Source organism: Vanellus vanellus, assembly GCF_965231255.1.
Source record: "Vanellus vanellus genome assembly, chromosome: 4".
Taxonomy (NCBI): Eukaryota; Metazoa; Chordata; class Aves; order Charadriiformes; family Charadriidae; genus Vanellus; species Vanellus vanellus.
In genome coordinates, this window is record NC_138909.1 from 72,187,041 (window position 1) to 72,213,302 (window position 26,262).

Consider the following 26,262-nt stretch of genomic DNA (forward strand, 5'->3'; position numbering starts at 1 on the left):
GGTGCCAAGCGCTGTTATGATGTTTTTCAACCAGCCTCTGTTGGAGTGCAGGCTCAGCCCCCTCACCTGCTGCACGAGCTCTTGGGCAGGGCTCTTTGAGTGTTTGCTGATGAAGCTGTTCTGTTGTACTTCGCTTAACATATTTCTAATATTCATTTTCAACAGAAGCTACAATCCAAGTCTTCCGTCATTCAGATTTCTTTCTGCCTCTTTCTCTCTCCCAATTGTTCAATATTGCTAAGCAAAATGAAGCTTTCAATGCAAGATGCTAGAAGAGACCTACCCAAAAATACCCAGTTTCCCACTATTTGGGATACTGCTCACACTGCATCTTTTGTATTTTAAATCTGCATTTTCCATGTCTCACCCAATGTTCAAAGCAGCTGATTCTAGCAGGGGAACCATTGCAGTGACATTGCCAACCCCGTTAGGTTTTTAGGGGACTGGAGATGGTCAATGCATGCTTTATAGGCCAAAAACACTATACAAAATGGGGAAGAAAGCCAGTGGGGCATAGGTTTGATAAATGTGCTAATTGGTGTAGTGCTGTCAAGACATGGGTGTTTCCTGGGCACGTTAGGACATTGGAAGCTTCCAAAAATTAATTGGCAGAAACTGTCCAAAGAGTCTGAACAACTTGAGTTTTGGTCTCAGGGGCCTCAAGTGGTAGTTACCGGTCTGTTGGCCAACTGGTCCCTCCATTGCCCCACAGAGATGCCCAGCCTGGCTCCTGGGAACAGAAGCTGTGGAGTCAGGACGGTACAGGGTTCTGCCTATGCAAGTCTGCCACCCTGAGGGACAGAAGACGTTAGGCTCAGGCACACCAGCAGCGCACAGCTACGCACCTTTAGAGACCTACGCACGTGCTGTGACAGGTCCTGTGCCACACGGACCTACAAACTTGCCTCCAGCATGTGGTATGGCCGTGCATGGTCAGTGCAGTCTGAACGCACGGAGTTCATTGCTCATGACAACAAGTGAGTGAAAATACATGTGCTACTAATGGAATAGTATTAAAATAGATTATCTAAAAAGGTTTTTCTAGGCTGTGCTACTGCTTATTTTGAATAGCTGAAAGGCAGAAAGTGGCTGATCTTTTTAAGCTTTTTGCTGTGTTTGGAATAGCACCACAACACAGTTAAAAGAAAAGTCAAAAAGATTATTCCCCAAAGTATATTCACCAGCGGAGGGTTTACCGTTAACATACGCTGTGTATTCCATAGCTCCACAACAAGAATAGATAGAGCTTGAAACTCCGTTTCATAGAGTTTCTGGACTGCAAAATCTTCAGTGTTTAAGTACTGATGCCTTTTTTCTTTTGTCTGTCAGTACAATTCTTACCATCTGGAGTTAGTTTAGCAGAAAGGTGTGGATGTATATTTGTCTTTCAATCCACTCAATAAAATGTGACACATTACTGTAAACTCCAGGTCCCAAAACCTTGGAAAAGCAGACAGAGCCCCAGGATGTTAAACCAAACAAAGTCCAGCGCCCTGCAGGTTGCTCACACACAAGCGGTCCTCCACTGTCACCCTGCAACATGAAAAAAAAAAAAACAGTCTATAGGGGCTACACGTCGCCAGCAGTCCTATGGTTAAAGTGATGTCTCGGTTCCTACAGGCCTTTAATAAGTAACTTAGCTGTAAAAACTGGCCGCTCTGCTGAACTATGTAGCAGCACAAAGCATCACCACTATTTATTCCCTGTTCTACTTGTACAAAAAATTACCTGCAAAAGGCTCATAGAAATTAAAAACAAAAAATCAGTCTAATAGTTAAGTAATAGAGATAAACCTTAGAATCTTCAAGCAGCATTTCATTATCACAAACTGAAGTTGATTACACCAATAATGATAATTAAAAAATGACTGTTGTCATTCCTAGAGTAGATGAAGTATGCCATACCCAATAAATGTCATAGTACTTTGATTTCTAAAAGCAAGTCTGGGTGTGAGTTTCTCCTTAGAGACCTACCATGCAAGAGTCCACAGTGCCGGACTCGTAGCCAGCACACAGCATCCTGCTGGTGATGGTTTTCATGTCAAAGTAGGACTGGCATTGTTCTAAGGAAATGATGCGAACCTCTCCTTCTTGAAGCTTGAAAGGCACTGGAAAATGGAATTAAGCATTAAACTATACACACATGAACACACAAATACTCGGTTATGATGGTCTGAAATATGATAAATATTTCCGTTAGGATAGATTATAAATATTACTTAATACAGATATATATTAAATGTAAGAAGAATCCCCCTTCTGTACAAAGCGTAGGTGAAAGCAGGGGGATTTTTGCACTGCTGCACTGTGGGATTCATGATTGTCGTGCTCCTGAGCCGGGGGTGTACGTTACATTCTGGAGGACCAAGCACATGGGAACTGGTGTGACACTTGCCGTTTGTCCTGCATTCGCACGGACAGACCGAGGAGGGCGAGCACCTGTAGGTGGTGTGCTGTGGGGCTCCTAAGATGGGGGCAGTGTTAGCTGGAAACCAGTAACGTGAGGGAGGTGGAGGAGAGGCCTGACTCACGGTTCTGTAGCAGGATCTCCCTCTTTCTCAGCATCTGTCGTGGTAAAGCTTGGTGTAATCACAGCCATTTTGAGTTATGTTTGTGTAAATTTGACTTCTAAAATGTAGCAGGGAATCAGAATTCAAAGGTTACTGAAATCATTTTAGCACATTCAGGAGCCAATAAAGGACTTCTGCCTAGTCTAAACAGCTGAAATTCAAAGGGAAGTTGTTCAGCCTAGGGCATGAAGTACTGAGTGCTGTGTAGCCATGACGGTTTTTGATGCTTCATAACATAAAACCTTTAAAAGCAACACTGAAACCACATTAGAGAACAAAGAACCTTTTTCCACTTACTAGCGATGCAAAAGCGTTCTGTGGGGTTTTTTTTCCTGCCATTAAATAAAAGATATTTTTAGATGGGCAGAGCTGCTAGTAAGCAGCCTGTGCCTCACACGTGAAATTTAATTTTTGCCACGTGTCTGACCTGGCCACCAGAGATGCAGTCCCACCTGAAGCAACAGTGAAAGGAGAATTTCCTTCTCCAGTGTACAGAACGACAGCCTTCCCCAGTAAATACTGTAATAGTGAAGGGAGAAACACAATGGCTAGAGCGCTAACAGGGATGGCGCCAGGATAATGTGCATATGGTGCATGCAGAATTGTTTTGTCTAAACAAAAGATTGACATAACACAACTGTTCTTGTCATGGGACCCAAGGACTGCAGCGGCCACAGAACAAGAAAACACACTAATGTTCTATTCAGAGAGACAAAAACAACACTTGTGATTATGCCTGAATGGAACAAAGCGTGTCACAAGTCCAAAGCGTGACGCAGAGCATTGATGCACGAGAACGTTCGTTCAGCGTGTATGCCAGTGCTTCCAGTCCCTTCCGCTTTCACTAAACTAAGAATGTTGCCTCCCCCACCCCCTTGATGATCTGATACCTTCTCAGTACAGTTCTGAATATAACCTAAACCAGTAAAATGATAACCAGCTCAGGTGACTTTCTTGATAGGAGTTTCTAGATCCTCTACATTTTTGAAAATCAAGCCACTTGCCTAAATAAGGATTAAGCAGCATAAATGCCGGCAGCTGATTTGAAAAAGCTAGGCTCTAGTTACACCTAGATCCCTTCACGAGTAGTTACCATTTCCTAGTATTTAATAAGGTCCAGTAAGAGTATAAATGGATAAAGCTTTGTAATGGGCTCCCTTATTTGGTTAACTCAGTAGAAGGTTAACGTGTTTTTCCAAGAGCCCCAGAAACATTCATCTTACTTTTGTTGCCCATGTGTCCCCAGCCCGTGATGTAGCAGTAGGTATCTGGCCGAACCAACTGGTCCTTGCTGGGCAAACAGACAGGTCTTACATAGCTTGTCTCATTGATGTCCTCGTCCAGTTCCACAATGCTGATATCGTAGTCTACCACTGCTCTGTTGTAGCGTGGGTGGAGGATAATGGTCTTCACTAGTCGGGTCTGCATGAAGCCTGATGGATGATCAAGATTGCTAATCCCAAACACTACTTTCCAAACAGCTGCATTTTCTCTCCTTTGTAAAAAAAAGAAAAAAGAAAAATAGGCAATTTCAATCAAGATCATTCTTTTAAGATAAAATACCCAAGAATTTTTTCTCCCTGACTTTTTGCACATTGCACTTTGCAAAGCGTGGCACATACAAATGCTGCAAGAAGAAACAAATACTTACAAATTACTTCCAGCTAAGATCTGAGCAACAAAAGACAATGCTTTCCATTTTCTTCCTGCCTGCTACCAAACAAATTAAAGTTCACTCCTTCAGAAAGTATGTAACCACCTATTAGTTGCTCTATTAAACGCCAAAAGCTCTCAAAATCATCTTCATTTCGCTTTCATCAGTAGAGATACCAACAACAAATAATCAAGCATGTGAACACCTAAGCTGATGCTGGTTTTATAACATTTACTTTCTTGTTTAGTCTCTTAAACCCAGTCCTCTCTGATGTGGCATTCTGAAAAGATCGTCGCCTGCCCCCAGTGTGTTTGGTAGAGGAGGGAGGGGTTGCTAATTCATATGTGCAAGTTTATATGAACAGTAAAACTCTCTGAGCCCTCTCACCCTTCAAAGCAGTGTGCTACTGTCAAGACCCATCTCTTTGCAATCAAAACACAGCCACATATGTGTCCACTTGGCTCGCTCTGCAGGGAGCATTGCCACGGCCACCGGCCTGGGCGGCTGGTCCTACCCCCAAGGATCCTCTTGTTCATGCGAGCAGCTGGGCGACGGCCACAGTCTGGTGAGGAACAGAGGCAGAAGGGAGTTAACCGTTACCACAAAGGCAGCGCGTACGAGACCTCCTGCAAGAAAACTGAGCACAGACTATTAGCAGAGTCGTGAAAGTCCACTGAACAATACAGTAAACGAAGTCAGCAACAACCACACAAATAATATCAAACATATTGAGCTTTCATCCTTCCTGTGTATCAGAGGATTTGCTCTCCTGATACTAATTCCGACCAGGGCTCAGCTTGAAATACTAAGCTAAGCCTGGGACCCTGACTTCCTTTTCTTTCAGGAGTTACCAAGCTGCCCTCGGGAAGGTTTCCTGGGTTTATGTGCTTGTCTTTCTGTCAGCTAGCGACGTGTTTGGGCTACTTTGTACTAGCCATAAGAACTGCTTCTGGAAAATCTGCTCAGCAGTAATAAGGCTTTTCTTAAGCCAGGTGTGAGGTGAATGTCACCCTGTTTATTCAGCTACAAGGCATCAAGCTCGCTTTGCCTGTGGAAATCACTAAAGGAGAAGATTTGAAGACATACAGTACTCTATCCATTATACTTTATATGCCACTTCCAGTGGAAATTATACCAGATTCCTGTCTGCCAGACAGTTACTTTCCTGAAATAGTTAGCCTTCCACTTTTCTTTCATGTTATATTCTGGTTTTGTAAGATTGCAGACTTATTATTTATCCTGTTCGTACTCAGTTTGATTTAGAGAACGAAAGAACACCACCAGTTTCTGCAGTCAGCCTCCCAAGGGAGGATACGCTGCTATTACATGTATCTGTGGGAATTTAGTGGTGAAGAAATAAATTGGAGCAGTGTTTATTTGTAACTTGTAATTCTTACTGTGTTCACTTAACTTCAGAGGGCAAGGGGGTTTAAGTGTACTTAAAGCAGATATGTCAGAAGGAAACACCTTTGATAGGCTCCTTTGAGCTGTTTTGTTTTTTTGGTTTTTTTTTGTTTTTTTTTTTTTTTTTTTCCTGATAAGAGTGGTAAATGTTTTGATTAGTTTCCCAAATTTAGGTTATGCTTTGTGACTAATTTTCCCTGTGTCAAGCTAATTCATAATTTAAGTGTTCTTCAGCAAAGCTCTCCTTGTCTGTGGAACATGCTTTCATCAAAGATGAAGAATTTCTGCATTTTCAACCCACTTGTACAATCTGCTGTGCCTACAGACTTGGTCTGTAGCTTTCTACTTCAGGTGCTCCTGTCCCCTTGAGCTTCACAACTGAACAGATCACAGCTTCAACTCCCAGGCAGATATCCTGCTCACCGCTCTGGTGGGAAAGGCTATTTTCAGCAGGAAGTTTTATCAAATTAATTTTTGGAACCTTGCTGCTGACAAAATTTATTTTGTGGGAGCAGGACTGGGATACTGCCATACATAGTCTTGTAGTCAAAAAATAAGAAAAGCTGATGAAACTGAATATAGTAGGGGAAAAATAAACCCAAACAAACCAATGCAAAACTGGATGTTGCAGAAGTCTAGTAAAATTTCAGAATGAATCCACACTAAACATTTGCATTTGTTAAAGGGATTTAACACATCTTGAAAAACATCTCTCTTTTAGATGCACTTCTCTCTTACCTTCTTTAGTGCAAAAGAGAGCCACTTTGCTTCTGCTTCGACACATCTGTCTAAATATTGAAACAAGAACATGATGGAAATCACAATTAATTGATGTAATTTTTGGTAATTTGCAAATCAGCACAGGTATTGTACTCGTTGTTGTGAACCAGCTGTTAAAAATTCCCCCAAACTGTAAAAAGAAACACAAGGAGCTTCGTATGCCAGATCATCCATGGTTTCCAGCGCCTGCCTGGAGATAATTCAAAATATTAGTTCAGCTTTACAATACATTTCATGAGCGGGTGCTACATATTTTGCAGACTACCTCGCGCTCTGGGCACCGATCCAGCTCTGAGGTCAGCTGGGATGTACAGTCTGTCAAGTCTTAAATTTATGGCACCTGAAAGCACAGAGATTGCCATTCTCCTCTTCCTTCCAGCTGAAGGATAGCATTTTCTTTGAAATACCTTTGATAGCAGATGATCTTTCACGCCCTAGAAGTTTGGGCGTTTTGAAAAAATCCAGGAAGTTTTCAAAAGTTAAAACAACAAAAAAATATCATTTCAGTTGAAAATTTTCCAAGAGGAAAGAAGTGATTCTTTGTTGAAGGAAGGGAGATCCTTGTTAAAACAGAGAGCATTGTTGCTCAACTAGCTGACTGCCCTCTTGTTCCACCACTTTTTCATTCCTACCATTTACGTGCTGTTCTGAGGCAGATGCAGAGCTAAATTAGACTGCATACACAGATTAGCTGTTTCCCAGGTAATTCTTTGAAGGGTGTAATTTCATTATCTTTAAAATTGCAACCACCTAAAAAGAGGCTGCATTTGATTTTCAGTCACAGGTACTAATGTGGGCACAGCGATGGAGTGCCACAGACTCACCAGATTAGCTTGAAAGGCCCAGGCTTGGATCTGTGATTTGCCCACACCTCTGTCCCTTACACTGCATATGCCCCACTCGTATGCCCTGCAAATCAGTCTACTTTCTGTTCCTGAAAACACAGAACATAAAATTCTATTTCTAGAGACAGACGACCAATTTCAGGAAAGAAAATTATGTGCACAATTTTGAGGGGCATTTGCACTCCCTAAAAAAATATACAGAATATAACTGAGACCAGCCACACTCATGTTTCACACTCGTTTCTTTGACATATCAAATAGTCAGCTCTAAAAGACAAAACTTGAAGCTTTTATGTGTGCATCGCCTACCTGTGCCATTCTCTCTTATCAAAACTTTATGAAACTAGCGGTGCACTTGTTAGTTCTTACCCAAGTTCCCAGCAGTCCAGGAGCCTGACGGCTCCTTTAAACATCCAACATATTCCACAGCACAGACATTTTACATGCTGAAGTTGATCCAGATGAATACACCTGGGCTGGAGGGCTCAGGAGCACTTTCCAGCTCCTGGGCTTGCCTTGGCTTGATGTTGGGAAGAAACTAAGCCCATATTGTCCGCCGTGCAATTTGCTTTATACTAGAAAGCGAGCCAGGCACATGACAAGTGAGGCAGGCCGTCCAGTGGGGTGACTGGGAGATCGGTATGGGATGCACCTGACCTGCAGAGCACGCACAGCCAGCGAGAGCCATCTGGACAGGATGCCCAACACAACTGAAGCAAAACCAGCCTCACTCTCCATTCAAGGCCTTAGCTTCTCACTGCTTCTTGTTATCCATTCTCTAGGTTTAGGGAGTCTGTAACTTGTGTTCCTACACATTACTTTAATCTCTGTAATAGCTTTATCAATAATCCTCATTACTGATGTTTTCTCTCCTTTAACTTGTACTTTGGGCGAAACTAGATCTTTTGCCACTAGATCTTGTAACTCAGAGGCTCCAAATCCATCCCTTCACACATTCCCTAGCAGACCACTTTCAAACACGGCAAAGAACCTTTGCATTTCAGTGACTGAACAGAATATGATTGCGGACCTGCCTTTGCATCTGGTCACAACCCAAGATGTTTATTCTTATATTACTCTGGAGAAAAGCATTTAGATACTGTTAAGCTAGTGGGAAGAAACAGTGAGACAGGAAAGAAAAGAGTTAAGAAGAAAAATTTCAAGTATCGGGCACCACCCTGTAACAGCCCTTCTTCCAGATGAAGAAATAAAAATGAACTGAAATGAATGGGTAAAATACTAATGTAAAACAGAACTAGTACAAGGCTGAGATGTAGGAAAGCAAAAGTAGGCATTTGCAGACAGGAACTTTTTAGCATTCTGCCATTACAGAAAAGTTTCATTATAGAAAATAATGGAGCCAAGCAAAAGAAAAGTCAGTGTATTCCTCAGATTTGTGCATTCATACACGTTGTACCTCTGCATTTAGCCAGGACAGTCTTGTGAAAGAGACAGATTTTCTATGGACGAAGGATATTACGAAGTCTCCTAGGCACTTGAAAGAGAACACGGAAACAATGAATCTGCTTTCTAAGGAATGCAGTTGCAGACGGGGATTAGGTGGCTCTCCTAGTTTTGTCCTGGATGTTTAAGTTCATTGGCTCTTCAGTCTTAAAGTCACGCTTTGAATGTCTCAACAATGAGATCCTGGCTTCTTATTAGCAACTGCCTTTCTAGTTGAGTTAATTAAAAGGAATACACCACCATCTGAAGCCAGAGGAGCTGCTAGGGAAACCTACTGTAAGTGGATAGAACTTCTGCTGAAGAAGCTGTCGTTGCTCCAAATGTATGAAGCCAAACTACATGGGCTGCAGAGGACGGTAAGATGTTGCTGCAAGGTTTTCCTATACAGTACTTACTGGACTTTCTTGGTCAGCGGGGATTTAATGAAGCTGTCTGGTCCAGGTGCTTCAGGGGCATCACCTCTATGTCCCTCAAATGCTGTTAGTCTGGCAGAATGGGCCCCTGAGGATTCACAAGGCAGACTCAAAAGAGACTACAGTTGTAGTAGACACTAAAATCATAATAGATGGTATCTTAACAACTCATGAGTATGGGCTGGGGTTTATACACAGACACTTTGGGAAAAAAAGAACTTAACAAAGAGAGTTTGTCATCCTCCATTGGTAAGTGACTACCCACAGCAGTGAAATAAATCTCATTTGCCTGTTACTTACCCGTTCACTAGAAGTGCATGTAAAGTGGATACGTTTTTATTCTTCCAGTCTGAGTGCAGATTCAGCCATTTTTGATGCTGCATTTCCTCATTCTCTATTACAATTTCTGTTTTGGATGGGCCTCTGAAACAAATGAAAGACATTCATAGACCTTCACAGTATGTTTCTATGTTACAATTACAAAGGTGAAGAGGCCCTAATGCCTCCTGTTTATTCCAGAGATATACAGCTGAATGTTATGTCAAAGCCACATGTGGCAGAATCATAGTTAGGGGAATGAAATCCCGCCAAGAAGCCGGGCCAGCTAACATATTACTGTAACTCGTGTTGTGTTTTCTGACAAGAACCAGAATTGGAATCGGGAACAGCAAGAGCCTTCTGGTGGCATTTACTGTAGTGCATACATTGACATACTGTTTCTAGAGTTCCTTGCCTCCAAAAATACAAAAAGCAGATCTTCATATGTAGAAGAGGTAAAAGAAAAAAAATATTTTCTTCCATTCCTATCTTTGAAATTCCATTAAAGTTTAACAGTAAAGAGCAGTCTGAGTCTTGTTAATAATACTTGACAGTATCTCCAAGTCCAAGCTGTCTGCTTTGCAAAACAGAACAAATCATGGGTGATGATGTCAAACCTGTCCTTCTTCAGCAAATTAACAGGAATATGAAAGTAAGTTGGAATGGTCCACCAGGAGATATTTTCATATATCCACCTCCTCGGTTTAGTTATTGCCCGAAAGACGCAAGCCACTGAAGAAATTGCTGGTTTAGTAAATCTCAGTTGCTAAATGGAGAAAAAAAAAAGAGTGTATTTTTTTAATGGTTTTACAACTTGTACAGCTTTCCAGCATGGAACAATCCATGATTAGCCATCAATCCCTGTGAATGAGAGGGACTTTCAAGGACTGCTCTCCTGAACACTGGTCAAAAGCCAAATTGTAAAGCTCAGTTCATGGAAAGGAGAATGAGAAAAGTTCAGAAAAAGTGTGATGTGTCCTAAAACTTGCCTCTGAACCATATCTCTCATGGCAGTACCTAGTAATGCTAGCCAGGTCATTAGTTTGTCTTTAAGTTCAATTTTCAGTATTAACTATATTTATTTTTAAATATTTACAAAAGTGCAGCACTATATTTCTTTTTAAATATTTACAAAAGTGCAGCTTCTTTTATCTACTTGATTACATAAATTAACAAAGGTAAAAGAATTCTATTTTATGGTAAAGTTGTCAGTGCAACCATATGGAAATGTTTTCAGCAGGGCTGGCAGAATTCACTAGGCTCCCAGGTCACGGCCCTGGATCCTGCCTGTTACATGACTTATTTTTCAGAACCTTCTCTGGGCATATTAAGCAAATATCATTCCATGATCTACTACCCAGAGCGTGCAGGCAGATATTTACAAGCATTTTTGAAGTCTGTGTTTCTTCCTCATTTAGAGAAAGCTGTTTGCTACAAAAAGGGCTTTCTTCCTCAGTTCCTGCTTCCAGCAAACACATAAACTCTCCTCTCTTCATTTTCATCATTTGCTTATTTCCCACCAAAAATACACAAACATTTTCTTAAAATGAAATTCTGCCTTATGATCATCTGTGAACAATTATGCGTACACTGTGTACAGTGATATTTTATGTAGCTGTAAACAGTGATCTATAAAATATGTAACTCAAAAATGTGCAAAAAGGTGCAAATATCATGCCATCTGATGGATCCAAACCTGTGTTATCCCAAAGACCAGATTATTTTGCTAAAATCTGCAGTTCTGATTAACAGCATGTGATGCTATAATCATCATTAAGCAGATATGTACTTCTAAACCAGGGCAACAACCTACAAGACACTTAAACCTGTATGAAATTTCACAATTATTAATACAAGGTATTATACTTCATAAAAGTAAATTATGGCTATGCCTTTTTTCCTTGGTGGTCACAGCTTGATACAATACACTCGAAAACAATATGTCCTAATTTATGTCTTTAGAATGCCTTCTATAAAAATTTATAGAGCGTTGCCCCCTTGATGCAGTTCATACATGGTTTTCTTTCAGAGAGGCAAGGGCCACCACTTATCTCCTTTCATTTATTTTAATTAGAAATAGCCAGAATAAAGGAGACCTAAGAGCCTCATTTCTAGCTGAAGAAAACTGGGGGCAATGGTTGGCATTTGTGTAGACACCAGACCGTATTGGGAATTACCAGAGAAGGAGAGAACCTGAGCTAAAAAAGTTAGAGGAGGAATAAGGACTCAGGCTGGTGTGAGCTTCTGGGTCTGAAACTTCCAGCATCCAGGGAGGGGCTGCTGTGCCAGGGGTACACAGTACACCGGGGGCTGTAAAGCACTCAGAGAAAAGGAGGGAGGAAGAGCAATGAGGGTTCATTTTAGTCAGACCCATCCTGTATTCCAGAAACACAGCAGGCAGCAGGTTCTACTTGGCCCCTCCTGGAGCTGCAGCACAAAATTTCTTCTGTGCACACACTCTAAAGAAAAGGGAAGAAAGAACTTTCAATGGACAGAGCTGCATCAACTCATGGTGTATAATTTCCTCAAAAGAATATTTCACTTTACTGAGTTTCTTACAGGCTCCAACAACAAGACTACAGCAGCTAATTACTTTAAGACATCAATCTACATCTTTGAGTTTGAAATTAGCTCTCTTGCCAATTTTTTATTTTAATTGCCTGCCAAAGTTGACCTAAGTCAATCTGCACAAAAGTTATGTGTGTGACCACATGTAGTATCTTTTGAGATTTCAGGCAAGCCAAATGAAGAACCTTTTTTATGAAACACTTTCAGAAGGCTCTTGCAGTTCTTTGCAGGGTTTTTTTGTTTGTTTTTTTTTTGTTTGTTTGTTTGTTTGTTTTTTTTAATCCCTCTTTGGTTTGCATATAACAGAACAGCTTTGTTCAGAAACTCGTTGATTTTAGACTAATGCTTTTAATTATTACCTGCAATAAGCAAAATTGAAACTGTATTTGTTGACTGAAACCATATACACCTGGAACAACAATGTGCAGTTTTGAGGCCCCTCAGTTTAAGAGGATATTCAGAAATTGGAGAGGGATTCAGAAACTGGAAAGGGTCATGCAGATCACTTTCAAGTTTTCTAGGGGCCTATGGCACTGATGCACAAGGAGAGGTTGAGGGAACTGGACTGGTTTACTCTTGTGAAGAGGAAGCTAAGGAACATTTCAATAGCAATCTGCAGCTACTTGAAGAGGAGTTAAAAGGTGATGGACTCAAACCTTTCTCAATAGTGCTGCATGGTAAAACAAGGGGAAATGGCCTACAAGGTCCTACAAGACTTTTAAGACTTGGCTAAACAGAGCAGTGGTTGAGCTGATCTCATTTTGGTGATAGTCCTGCTTCAAGCAGGAGGTGGACTAAATGTTCTCCAGATGTCTGTTACAATGGGGATTTTATGATTCTGTTGCATGGTACAAATGCACTGTAGCGACCAGTACCTATGCTGAAGACCTTAACCTTAAAAAAAGACTAACATTTACTAGAACAGATTTTTCACACGTAAGAGCATCTTTTAACATTACAGTACAGTCACTGAAATATCTACATCACTTCAGTGAGTTTGTTGCTGATATCTGCAAACATGAGATGTTCATACCATGGTAACCATAATGCACACCTTTCGAGTTTTGATCTTTGGACCAGATCCTCTACCAGGCTTTCAAGATAACTTACAAATCCTACCTGAATCCACATGACATTCTAACATCTCACAGGGCTATTTGGATGGAACCATTTGAATACTGAAATACTATTTTAAAGCCCATGGGGTTCTAAGAATTTATTACTGAATAGATGACAAAAATTTAACTGTCTCATGTGTCTCACATTAAATATCTGCAGTAAATCTTTATATTCAAAAAAACTATGCTAAAGCTTCTGAGCTCAAACCGCTCAAACAGAACACTCAATGAATACGCTTTAGGGTGCCTGTAGTCTAAGTCTACGGAAGTCTCCAAGACCATTCAAAAGTGCCATACTTAAGTAAATTTACAACAGATGCACAACAAACAGCAATGTTTTATGTTTTTTTTTCCCCCTTTACATTTGAAGTGATAGAAATACCAAGCTTAGTGGTAGAATACAAGTACGTCTTTCACATAGATTTCCATTAGGTCCTCTGCACTGTTTTCAAGAATGAAATGGGATTAGGACCTGTGAAAAAAAATCCTTCCACAAGGCTTTCTTTCACTAAACAGTTAACCAAAACAGTTAACTATCAGAAAATTCAGCCAAAAGGAATCTTATGAGGCCACCTGATCTATCCCCCTAATCCAAAATAAGATCAATTATATCTAAATTCCCTCTGACAGATTTTTGTCTGCCCTGATTGTAAAAATCTCTAATGATGGAGAATCCTGAGGCAATATATTCCAGGATTTACAGTTAGGATTTTTTTTTTCTAATGTTTGTTCTAAATCTTCCTGCCTGTCACTTAAGCTCATTACTTCTGTCTTATTTCCACTGGAAATGCAGAACAGTTTATTCCGTGCCTCTTTGCAGCCATCTTTTATATACTTGAAGGCTCCTACACCTCCCTCCCCATGACTGGCCACCCAGAGTTTTCAACCTTTCTTCACAGACCATGCTTGCTAGGTCTCTGGTCACTCCTGCTGACCTATTCTGCGTACTCTCCATCTAGCCAAAATCTAACACAAGCTGAATACACCAGAGGCATTACACATAAACACTCCTGGTTAATTCAGGCCATTTCTACAATCTGTCAAAAAAAAAATTTAACTCTATCCTGTCCTACAAAATGCTTTCAGATCCTCCCAGCTTGATGCTGAATGAGAAATTATTAAGTGTGCTCTCCACTCCATCATCTGAATGACTCATGACAACACTGAATATGACCCCAGACCCACTGGAATGTGTCTAGCCCCCCACTGATACATCTTTATGGTTTGACAATGAATCATTGACAGTCTCACTTTTGTCCATATCTCTTTACTTATTTCAAAAGTAATTTTACATAGCGTAAAAGTTAAAAATATATCACATCTACTTTTTCTTCCATATCCACAGTGTCTCTGCCTTTTCAAGGAATAAATTAAGTGAATCTGACATAATTTGTTATTGATAAATATATTCTGTCTGTCATTAAGACCTTATACTTCTGTAATTATTTGTTGATAATTGAAGCTAGGCAACTAGTTTGTAAATCTCTGTATCCTCCTCTTTTTCCCTTTGTAATGAAATATGGCATATCTAACAGTTTTCAGCCTTTTGTAGCCATTCTCCACAACTTCTCAAAACTACTGGCTACCATTATTGGCAGACATAAAGGAGATCTGTCATAGCCATGAATCTTAAATGCTCCTCCAGATTCAGCAGAATTACCACAAAACTAGCTACTTTGAAGAGCAGCGTATAATGTATTATTTCCTTACTCTACCTCTAATTATTAAGTGTTTGCCATCTTAGAAACATAATATGTTTTGCTGAGGTTTCTTTGTGGTTTTGTTTGGGGTTTTTTGTTTGTTTGCCTTTTTTCTTTAATATCCCTGGTCTTTCTGTTTCTTTCTCCAGATACTTATGCTGCTGTTCTATACCAGTTCTCGTAAATTTGAACTACAGGTACTTATGCTGTTGTTCTATACCAGTTCTCGTAAATATGAACTACATCTCCAGTCTCTCTAGAATTCCACTTCCAGTTTCAGGTCACTGTACAGCTTGTGCCTCAGCCAAATTAGCCTTGCTGCTTCACAGAAAGATGTCTGCTACATCTAATGAACATCAAAGGCTACATATAATTCTAAAAAATCTGATTTCTTTAATCTAAGAAGTTTCCTTTAATCTAAGGCAATTTAAAAAAAGATTATTCAATGATTCTACAAAATCAGTCACTCATCAGAAAGGCAAGACATTTTAATTTGCAGTAGCAGTTATGTCTACCCAAGCAGGAAATTCAAACTTAGATTTTACTAATTTTTCAAATTTCAATTTAACTTCCCAGACGTCTGCTGGAAATACTACGGAGCAGGGAGGGAACAGTCATGGAGGTTCCTGGAGTGTGTGGAAGACAACTTCCTAACACAGCCGGTGAAGGAACCAACTAGGGGAAGTGCCCTACTGGACCTACTGTTTGTTAACAGAGAAGGTCTTGTGGGGGATGTAAAGGTTGGAGGTCGCCTTGGGCAGAGTGATCATGAAATGACAGAATTTTCAATTCTTGATGAAGTAAGGCGGGGAGCCAGCAGAACTGCCACCTTGGATTTCCAAAGGGCAGACTTTAGCCTGTTTAGGAGCATGGTTGAGAGTGTCCCTTGGGAGGCAGTTTTGAAGAGCAAAGGTGCCCAGGAAGGCTGGGCATACTTCAAGCAGGTGCTCTTAGAAGCACAGGAGAAGGCCATCCCCGTGTCTCAAAAAACGAGCAGACAGGGAAGAAGACCAGCCTGGCTAAATAGAGAGCTTTGGCTGGACCTCAGGAAAAAAAGGAAAGTTTACATTCTCTGGAAAAGGGGGTTGGCAACTTATGAGGACTATCAAGATATAACAAAGCTATGTAGGGGGAAAATGAGAAGGGCCAAAGCTCAATCAGAACTCAGCTTGGCCACTGCAGTTAAAGACAATAAGAAGAGATTCTTTGAGTATATCAATAGAAAAAGGAAGACTAGGGAAAATGTAGGCCCACTGGTGAATGAGACAGGTGCCCTAGTGGTGGAAGACACAGAGAAGGCAGAGTTGCTGAATGCCTTCTTTTCTTCGGTCTTCACTGCTAAAGCTGCCCCTCATGAATCCCGTACTCTGAAGGCAAGGAGGAAGGTCTGGAGAGAGGAAGATTTTCCCTCAGTTGAGGAGGACCGTGTCAGAGACCACTTGGCCAAGCTGGACATTCATAGTCCATGGGCCATAAGTACATCCCATGGACGGGATGCACCTGCGAGTGCTGAGAGAGCTGGCAGATGTTATTGCTAGACCACTCTCCATCGTCTTTGAAAGGTCATGGAGAACAGGAGAGGTGCCTGAGGACTGGAGGAAGGCTGACATCGCTCTCATCTTCAAAAAAGGCAAGAAGGAGAACCCAGGGAACTACAGACCGGTTAGTCTCACCTCTGTCCCTGGGAAGGTAATGGAGCGACTCATTCTGGATGTCATCTCCAAACAAGTTGAGGAACAGGAAGTTATTGGAAGTGGTCAACATGGATTTACCAAGGGTAAATCATGCGTGACCAATCTGATAGCTTTCTATGATGTTATAACTGGTTGGCTGGATGAGGGGAGAGTCGTAGATGTCATCTACCTTGACTTTAGCAAGGCTTTTGACACTGTCTCCCATAACATCCTCATTAGGAAGCTGAGGAAGTATGGGCTAGATGAGGTGACAGCGAGGTGGATTGAGAGTTGGCTGTGGGACAGAACTCAGAGGGTTGTGATCAGCGGCACAGAGTCTAGTTGGAGGCCTGTAACCAGTGGTGTCCCCCAGGGGTCAATACTCGGTCCAATTTTGTTTAATATATTCATTAATGACCTTGATGAGGGGAGAGAGTGTATCCTCAGCAAGTTCGCTGATGATACCAAACTGGGTGGGGTGGCTGACACCCCAGAGGGCTGTGCTGCCATCCAGCGTGACCTAGACAGGCTGGAGAGCTGGGCAGAGAAGAACCTAATGAGCTTCAACAAAAGCAAGTGTAAGGTCCTGCACCTGGGAGGAAGAATGTAAAGCACCAGTATAGGTTAGGGGCGGACCTGCTGGGAAGTAGCTTTGAGGAGAAGGATCTGGGAGTCCTAGTAGACAGTAAATTGCCCATGAGCCAGCAATATGCCCTTGTTGCCAAAAAGGCCAATGGAATCCTGGGCTGCATAGGGAAGAGTGTGGCCAGTAGGTCGAAGGAGGTCATTCTCCCCCTCTACTTTGCACTGGTGAGGCCACAACTGGAATACTGTGTCCAGTTCTGGGCTCCCCAGTTCAAGAGGGACAGGGAACTGCTGGAGCGAGTCCAGTGAAGGGCGACTAAGATGATTGAGGGATTGGAGCATCTGCCTTATGAGGAAAGGCTGAGAGAGCTGGGACTCTTTAGCCTGGAGAAGAGAAGGCTGAGGGGAGACCTTATTAATACTTACAAGTATCTAAAGGGTGGGTTGAAGGAGGATGGAGCCAGGCTCTTTTCAATGGTTCCCAGTGACAGGACGAGGGGTAATGGGCACAAGTTAGAAGAACATAGGAAATTCTGTTCAAATACACGGAAACACTTCTTTACGGTGAGGGTGACAGAGCACTGGCACAGGCTGCCCAGGGAGGTTGTGGAGTCCCCTTCTCTGGAGATTTTCAAGACCCGCCTGGATGCAGTCCTGAGTAATGTGCTCTGGGCAATCCTGCTTTAGCAGGGGAGTTGGACTAGATGGTCTCTAGAGGTCCCTTCCAACTCTGAAAACTTCGTGATTCCGTGAAAAATTAGAGTATTCCTTTAACACATTTAATTTCAAGCTATGGATTCCCTTATGTGTGTTTTAACAGAGGGATTTTTAGAATTAAAAAAGAAAAATAAAACCAAGCTGTCTTCTACATTAAAAATGTGCTTGCAATGGGGAAAAGTAATGTTTAGGGTAATTTCATTTCATAAGTTGTACAATGGAAATATTACAGAAATAGTTTTCAAAGCATTCTAGCCTGCTACCTGCTGATCACTGTGCACAACAGTCAAAGTTTATAGTATAGTTTATAGTGAAACACAAGGAATATTATGACTTGCATACTAAATCTTAATTAAAAAAAAGAAAAAAAAACCCACAGAAATAGAAGGCATGGACTAATTTTGGGTTATGAAGTTAATATTCTGTTCATCATTAAAAGTAACATAATTTGGGATACTTCTGTACAGCAATGGTTTTAATACTTCTTTCTCCCTATTCCATTGTGGAAAACTCTCTCAAATGTATTAAACTGCAAGTTTAGGATAAAGTATAATCCATAAACTGGATTCCTTCTCCCTTCAAAGTAACAGTAACATTCAGCTTCTATAATTCCATTGTTTTAAGCCACATATAACAGCAGGCTTGAGAAAAGAAACCTCGTATTATGCAAGAAGGTAATGAATAATGTGTGTATGAGCACTAATATATAACAAATCAGGCCTTTTTCAGAGCTGGAACAGCATCTGTTTTCTGTCTGTACATACTTACTGGTTAAGATCTTTCTTGGTCTTGAGCAGAATTCTATAAAGCCATGGCTGTGCCATAGAGTATGGAGTAAAAGATCAAAACCTTGATTTTAATAGCATTGAAATCAGATAAATTTGAAATTTTAATGTGAAAACATATGGAGACAGAGAAAATTAAAATTAAAAAGATTCACAGCATTGACAGAAAACTAAACCATGTATGATTAAAGAGTTCTTAAATTTTTGGGTGGAAAGTAGGCAATCACTGTGATATTTCCAGGTTTCAAAATGCCTACAGCCTTACGTCCTAACTGATAGACTACTCAAATCTATCAAGAATGAGTTAACATGTAATTATGCTGAAAAAAAAATTTATATGCTTGATTTCTTCTCTGGCATTTGAGTCTCTGTAAGTTATAGGATTCATAAAGTATGATTTTGTAGCTAAACTTAAAAAGACCATTTTGAACAACCTAAAATTAAAACTTCAAATAAAATATAGATTTTTTTCTTAGCTGAAAGTCTTAATTCAGCTTCAAATTAAATGTAAAGTCCTTCATTTAAGTTTAATTAGCTTTTAATTTAAAAAGATGAAGGACACATTTCAGAGAAAAATATTGTTTTGAAATAAATTTTTAAGTGTTTCATTTTAAAAGGTTGAAACAATATAACTTGACTTTTCAATCTTTTTTCCCCTGCTGAAACTATTCAATGAATTTGAACAAAATTCAGTGTTATTTTTGTTCAACATTATCCTTTACAGAATTATTATTCACTAAAAAATGTTCCCTAAGTTCTACGGGTAATACACTTAGCCAGAAAAAAACACTTCAACTTGCAGAATTCCATAATGAATTTTCAGGGCTGACAGATTTAATATCTATTTAGTGTTAAACTGAGTAAATTTGATTTGGAAGCCCCTGGGGAAAAAAAAATGGGGTTTATAATGCCATTTGTACAAGCTGTGACAAAATTGTTTGAAAAAGGATAGTGATTAGTCGTTGGAATAAGAACATTTATTTGGTTGGAAGTATTCATGTCTCTTTCTATTTCTTTTTAGTCAGCCACAGAATCACCGAAGGATTATGGTTGGAAGGGACCTCTGGAGGTCATTTGGTCCAACCCCTCTTAGTCAAGCAGGGCCACCTATAGCCAGTTGCCCAGGAGCACATTCAGACAGCTCCAAGGTTGTTGGAGATATTAAATCACTGATAACAATTATTTTTTTTTACTTAAAGAAAGAAAACTATGTAATTATGGAGCTAAAAAAGTGTTATATGAGGTAAGTGACTATATGCTTAATGACTATTTGCAGCAATTGTCACGATTTGCAAGGTATTATTAGGTTGAAATTTCTTCAGAAAAAAGCCTTATCCAAATAATTATATTTTAAACTACATATGTATAGGAAAGATGAGACATAATCTATCAGATTTAATCTAATACAACACTAATACACTGGTTAAAGTCTATGTATTTTAACATTGCTTTATGGTTGCTCAAAAATCACTAAAACAGTCTTCCACATCTACCACAGCTTGTAATGTTATTTTCAGTGAATTTTATTTGATGGAGTAATTTGCTGACATTCTTAACAAAATAAATGTAATCTGAATAATTCAGTATTTTGCTAAATCCTCTAAAGATTTAACAGAACACACTGCGGCCATGGATAATGTGAGCATATTTAAGGTAGCCCAAGCATATTTTACATTCTGTTGACTCAGTCTAGAAATCCAGATTGAATGAATGAGTTCAAATGCTTCATTTTTGGCATGGAATTTGTGGGCAGAAGTATTCCATTTTTTGTCTCTGTAATGTTTTTAAGTAAATGAGACTTTAAATTAAACTGCCATTATTTCTGTGGCAGAAGTAGTTAGAAAGTAATTAGAAAGCATAATAATTCATCTGAGAACAAAAGATTATTGGTCCAGCAGCTTGACTGCTCAGTTGGCAAATATTACTGCTGAGTACAAGCTGCTGAAGTTTATCATTATTACCTTTGGTATCTCATCCTACCGCAGGAAAGAAAGACAAATTATTCCACTATATTGCCATAGAGTAACAGAACAACTCCACTAACTTTGGCTTTGTCAAATTTCAGATCTGAGCAGACCCTGCTTTTATGATCACCACTCCATCAACAAAAAATGTAGACATTAGAGTATATGGAAATTGTTTTCTTCAAATAAACATCAAGAAAAATCTACAGTCTTCTAACAAAATGTTCTGAACCTGCACAGTATGCCCATCTTCAGCAGTGTAGCCACTGCAGTACACACCAGGATACAGCTTTCTCAAAGGGGGAAGACGGTCTTTGCTGACAACCTAGCGGCGCACATTGACAGAGCTTTAAACTAGACTTGATGGGGGAGGAGGGTATCATCCGGCTTGCCTGTGACAAGCCAAGGGATGACACACCAAGGTCAGAGCTTATGGGTAAGGATTAACAGGAGGGCAGGGGGCACATAACATTATAGTGGGGGTCTGCTCAAACCAGGACAACAGGCCACCTGACCAGGATGACCGAGTGGACAAGGCCCTCTTTAGACAGCTAGGAGCAGAAAAAAGGAAGACCTGGGAAACTACAAGCCGGGCAGTCTCACTTCTGTGCCCGGCATGATCATGGAGCAGATCCTCCTGGAAACTACGCTAAGGCACATGGAAAATAAGGAGATGATTGGTGACAGCCAGCAAAGGGCCTGACAAATTTGGTGGCCTTTTACGATGGGGTTACAGCATCGATGGATAAGGGAAGAGCAACTGACATCATGTACGTGGACTTGTGCAAAGCAATTGATGCTGTCCCACATGACACACTGTTTTCTAAATCGGAGAGACACAGATTTGATGGATGGACCACTCGGTGGATAAGGCACTGGCTGGATGGTTGCACTCAGTTGCGGTCAATGGCTCGATGTCCAGAGGAGCACCTCTCCTATGAAGACAGGCTGGGCAAGCTGTGGTTGTTCAGCCTGGAGAAGATAAGGCTTCGGGAAAGCCTTCCGGTATCTGAAGGCGGCCTATAAGAAAGCTGGAGGGGGCTTTTTACAAGGGCATGTAGTGATAGCACGAGGGGGAATGGCTTCAAACTGGAAGAGGAGAGATTTAGAATAGATATCAGGAAGAAATTTTTCACTCTGAGCATGGTGAGGCACTGGAACAGCTTGCCCAGGGAAGTTGTGGATGCCCCATCCCTGGAGGTGTTCAAGGCCAGGCTGGATGGGGCTTTGAGCAACTTGGTGTAGTGGGAGGTGTCCCTGCCCATGGCAGGGGGGTTGGAACTAGATGATCTTCAAGGTCCCTTCCAACCTAAACCATTCCATGATTCCATAATAGTTAATCCTTGATCTGAGATGCTGATGGCGACTGCTGTTAGTTCTCTACCTGTGTTAGCAGGAAACCTAATTGTCAGAGACATACTTTACTGTATTTAAATCTAGGACTTGGTTAGAGGTCTTGGAACAAAATTATCTGTCCTGAGATGGATAGGCAGTCATGTCAGGTGATCCGATAGTCCCCTCTGGCTGTAAACTATGAAACCTAAGACTTGAACAAACAGTTCCCATTAGGCTCTTAGCATTATAAACAAAAGTTTACTTCATATCTATCATTCTTTTTGCACTAGAGGAAAACATAAGAACTCCTAAGAACACACACTGCATAACTTGAGCAACAATCACCGTTAGTCCAAAGCCTTTCAGACAATGCTTGGAACTTGCACAGTTTTCTGCGATGTTGCATCATTCATCACACAACGTTGCATGTATTGTGCTGTGAAAGACTGGAGAAACACATCATCTATGGAATTAGAACTGACCAACAGCCAGGAAAAGAGCTCAAATTTTGTGCAATAGGCAAAACAGAATTACTTTGATGTTGCTTCAGACACAATGCTTATACCTCCCAAACAGACAGACTGATATTCTGTAAAATGTGTTGCCGCTATCGGCTAAATTAACCTAACTTTAACCACTGTAATTTAATTATCTTCATTTTTTTCAGATTAATTTAGGCTGAAGAATTAAAGGTATCTATAAGCTGTTAGAAAGACATTGCTTTTGTATTTTAAATATTACTACATTATATAGCAATTGGGAAAACACCGGACACAGTTATGAAAAATAGATTGCAGAGCTTTACAGAAAATAAAAATACCATATGCTACCACTCATTGCAATTCCTGGTCTAAGGTATTAAGAAGTCTCAATCTTGATATCTCATGTGCACTATTTTTCTCTAAGAATAACCAAGACAACTACTAAATCAAAATCAAGTATTATCATCAGTCATTATTAAAGAAATCTGCCTAGCCACCTGGGGGGTTCTGTAGTGTGCTGTAATATGGACAAAACTACTATATTCACAGCTTTAATTTTCTGAAGGAGTAAAATGAAGTATTTCCCATTGGGAATATCCGAAGAAAAGCACTGCTTAAAATACACGGGGGTTTTGTGTGGTTTTTTCTGAGGTGTTTTTTTTTTTTTTTTAAAGGATAAAAAGGAATTTTTTTCATCATTATTTGAGCTCTATGCAATATACAGTCTAATTTACCTGTACCCTCAGTTGTAACTGGAGATAGCTTCTTAAATACACCAGTATTATCTATCTCACATTCAGACTTTCTTATTATCGTAAGTCAAATAAATAACACATGCAGGACATAATGTGCAACAGATGAAATTTATGGCTTTAGATCAGATTTCACAGTGGCATGAAACTCTAATTTAACATTCAGTCTTCCACTTCACCGTATAGAAAATATTAACCTCTATGACATTTTCACTGAACCCACACGCATTGTTAACCAAATAATTAAATAATTATATTAACTTGCATTACTCCTTTTTGAAATTAGTTCTGCTGAATGCATTAGAATCTTTATTTTTCTTATAGATCTTCTTCAAAGCTAATTTACTCTGTTTCTGGCAGCACCACTTCACAAAAAACTTGGACAATAGGTAAGAAAATCAAGCTTCACGTGATTGAGAAAAATCAGGCATTAAGAAAGGGAAAGACAAACACTACTTTGTTTTTCTGAAGTACTGCCAGGAAGAATTAGAAATTAGTATTAGAGTCAGGTTGAAGTTGTATACTTCAGAATTGAACTGGAATTTCCCACTGCCCCACCTGTCACTACAAAAAATAATTTGTAGAAAAATTGATTTGTAGAATATTGTCCCCTGTTAGAAAATTGATTTGTGAGATTTGAGAATTATTTGTGTCTCATACATTTCTTAAAAGTGATAGGATTGATAACATTTGTTAGCAAGCTTCAGTGAAGAAGCAGGAAGGTATAAGTTTCTACTCATGCTAATTTCAGCCAAGGCACACCTCTGAAAAAAGGAAGGAATCAGAGGTCTTGTGATAATGTAATACCTTTTTCATTTTCCTAGCAGCAAGCATCATAAGAAATCTAAGCAAATTTTATGTTAGGACTATAAGACTGAAATATTAAGAAGAAAAACATTCTGAATGTTAAGACCATCAGTTTGTTCTTAGACAACAAAGTAGTTGTAAAAGCAATAACTATTTTTATCAAAGGAGTTTAAGATTATTAGGATGCTAGGTAAAGTTAAAGCATAAAGATAATGTCAATACATTTAGATATACTAAACCAGCTAGAGGAGTACAGAATTATTGTGTGTTTGAATGGCAGGCAGTCCATTCAGTACAGGTGGTCTTGGATTCAGGGCATCTGTTAGAACTGATGTCAAGTATCCATGCAGTGCAAGGCAATACAGAGTAGATTAACTGCAGACACTAACTGAGGGTCTTTATCCTCTGGTGTTTTTTGAAAAAGGTACAAAGAACAAGATTGCATGTCGGTATATGTAGTGGTAAAAGGCAGACAGAAAAGGCACTTCTTAATCCAGTTTGGGGATCAGGGACTGACAAAAGATAACCTTCAATACCATCGGGCTTGTCTTTTCCTAGTGGAAGACAGCTTTGGATATCAGACCAGATGAACTTGGTTTTTATGCAATAGTCATATTTTGCATCAACTATTCCAGAAAGCAGCTATTACTTTAGTGTGCATGCAATAAGAAAGATGCATAGAGGCTTTTTTTTTTCTTCTGAGTTCCACACAGAAAGCTCTATCTAAAACAATTCATTGTTCAGAGATACCCAAGTTAAATATATCTGCTTGTCTAGCTCACAGTATTTACTGCAGAAGGGAAATTAATGCAGAGCAATTTTCCTGTGTTTCCTAAGAGAAGTTTGCTTTAGTTCTTTAGGAAGACACAGAGTCTCACATTGCCAAACAATTCTGAGCCTCAGCAATAACTGCAAGTTCAAATATTGAGGCTTGGCAAGACACCTTTATCTTTTCAACACACTCTTTTAATAACAATCCTGTAATGTTTACAAAGTGGTGAAAGTGCCTAGATTTTAGTGAGCTTTTGTTCCTGCCATAGTTCACAAAATGTCATTATCTCTTTTCTCTATGAATCATTTCCACAGTAGATCCATTGCAGTGATCAATGATCATTCACATCTAACTCCAGCACTCCAACTGTCCTAAGAAATTCATCAATGCTACAAACTACTGACCTTACCCTAAACCCATCTGATTGCAGGCCAGTTGGCTTAAATTTTCTTGCCACTCATCAGCACAAACATGGTTATCAGCAGCTGACCTGTGAATGGTCAGGAACATCAAGGAATTCATGTTTTTAGACAGGGTAACTGCAAAGAAAAAGAAGAACAACTTCACTATTATTTCACATAGTTAGTTTTATGAATGGCATACTGAAAACCTACAACTATATTCAAAGGAGTTTTCCGGGATTCTGGTGCTTTTGCTCATTTTATGTGCTCAATAGCTATGTAATTGAAAACCAAGGCAACCACGGCTATCAGAACAGCATGAGACACTAAACAGCAAAGGCATCTTGAGGATGAGAATAAACCAGAATACTCTTGACTCACCAGCACAGGTTCACATGGGTTTCTGATGGCCTTAATCTTGTTAAATGATGTTTTATCCCACAAATAGTACAACAGAAATCAGTAAAGTTATTTGTGGGATGAATGCTGCTTGACATAAAAGAGGTACCATCATTTGACTCTCAGTAATATGCACTGTTCCTGTCATAACAATATGTGGGTGTAATTAGAGAAAGAAAAAACAACTACTGTTTACAAGAAAGATTATGACCATTCTCTCTTAATCCATGTATAAAAGTGTGTGAACTGCTTTTTATCACACACAAAAAGCTTCTCAAAATGGTCTAAAATGGAAATTTACATCCCTCCCTTTCTAGGTTCTCTTAAAAAATGTTGGGTTGTGTGACTTTCTTCCCCAAATACATACTGGTTTTAGTTAAACTGTTCCTCTGACTTTTGCTTTGATAGTACTAACCTTAACATAGCCTGTCATTACTTATGTTTCCTACATGCTGAAGGTACTTTTGCTTCTCTCCCTATGAGAAAGGTATGTATTAATCCTAGATTACTCCTCTTCAAATACACATTTCTAGAACAGTTCTCTGTTGCATAGGTTTTATTCAATGTGGTTGTCTATTAATGTTCATACAATATTAAATGTTTTTTTAAATATTTACACAATCTCCTTCAATATGAATACAAAATATTTGCTTCTGTAAGCCACGTACACCTTTTTTCTGTATTTAAAATTACACACAAAGCATCTCAAAACTTAGTAATATAAACTACTGTAATGTACAGAAATACGTGTTAACTC

The 26,262-nt window shown here is 39.8% G+C and overlaps 1 protein-coding gene across 1 annotated transcript in view; it reads right to left on the reverse strand.

Annotated features, from left to right (window-relative positions):
* Positions 1-1,252: 1,252 nt before the first annotated feature.
* CORIN (corin, serine peptidase) overlaps positions 1,253-26,262 on the reverse strand; it is a gene marked incomplete at its 5' end in the record, with an annotated part of 169,266 nt that continues 144,256 nt past the window's right edge. The window contains 7 exons of the mRNA XM_082482177.1: positions 1,253-1,533; positions 1,974-2,107; positions 3,793-4,064; positions 4,611-4,785; positions 6,366-6,415; positions 9,430-9,552; positions 25,115-25,244. Coding sequence (XP_082338303.1) covers positions 1,351-1,533; positions 1,974-2,107; positions 3,793-4,064; positions 4,611-4,785; positions 6,366-6,415; positions 9,430-9,552; positions 25,115-25,244 — 1,067 coding nt within the window. The 3' untranslated portion in view covers positions 1,253-1,350. The remainder of the gene's footprint in view (positions 1,534-1,973; positions 2,108-3,792; positions 4,065-4,610; positions 4,786-6,365; positions 6,416-9,429; positions 9,553-25,114; positions 25,245-26,262) is intronic.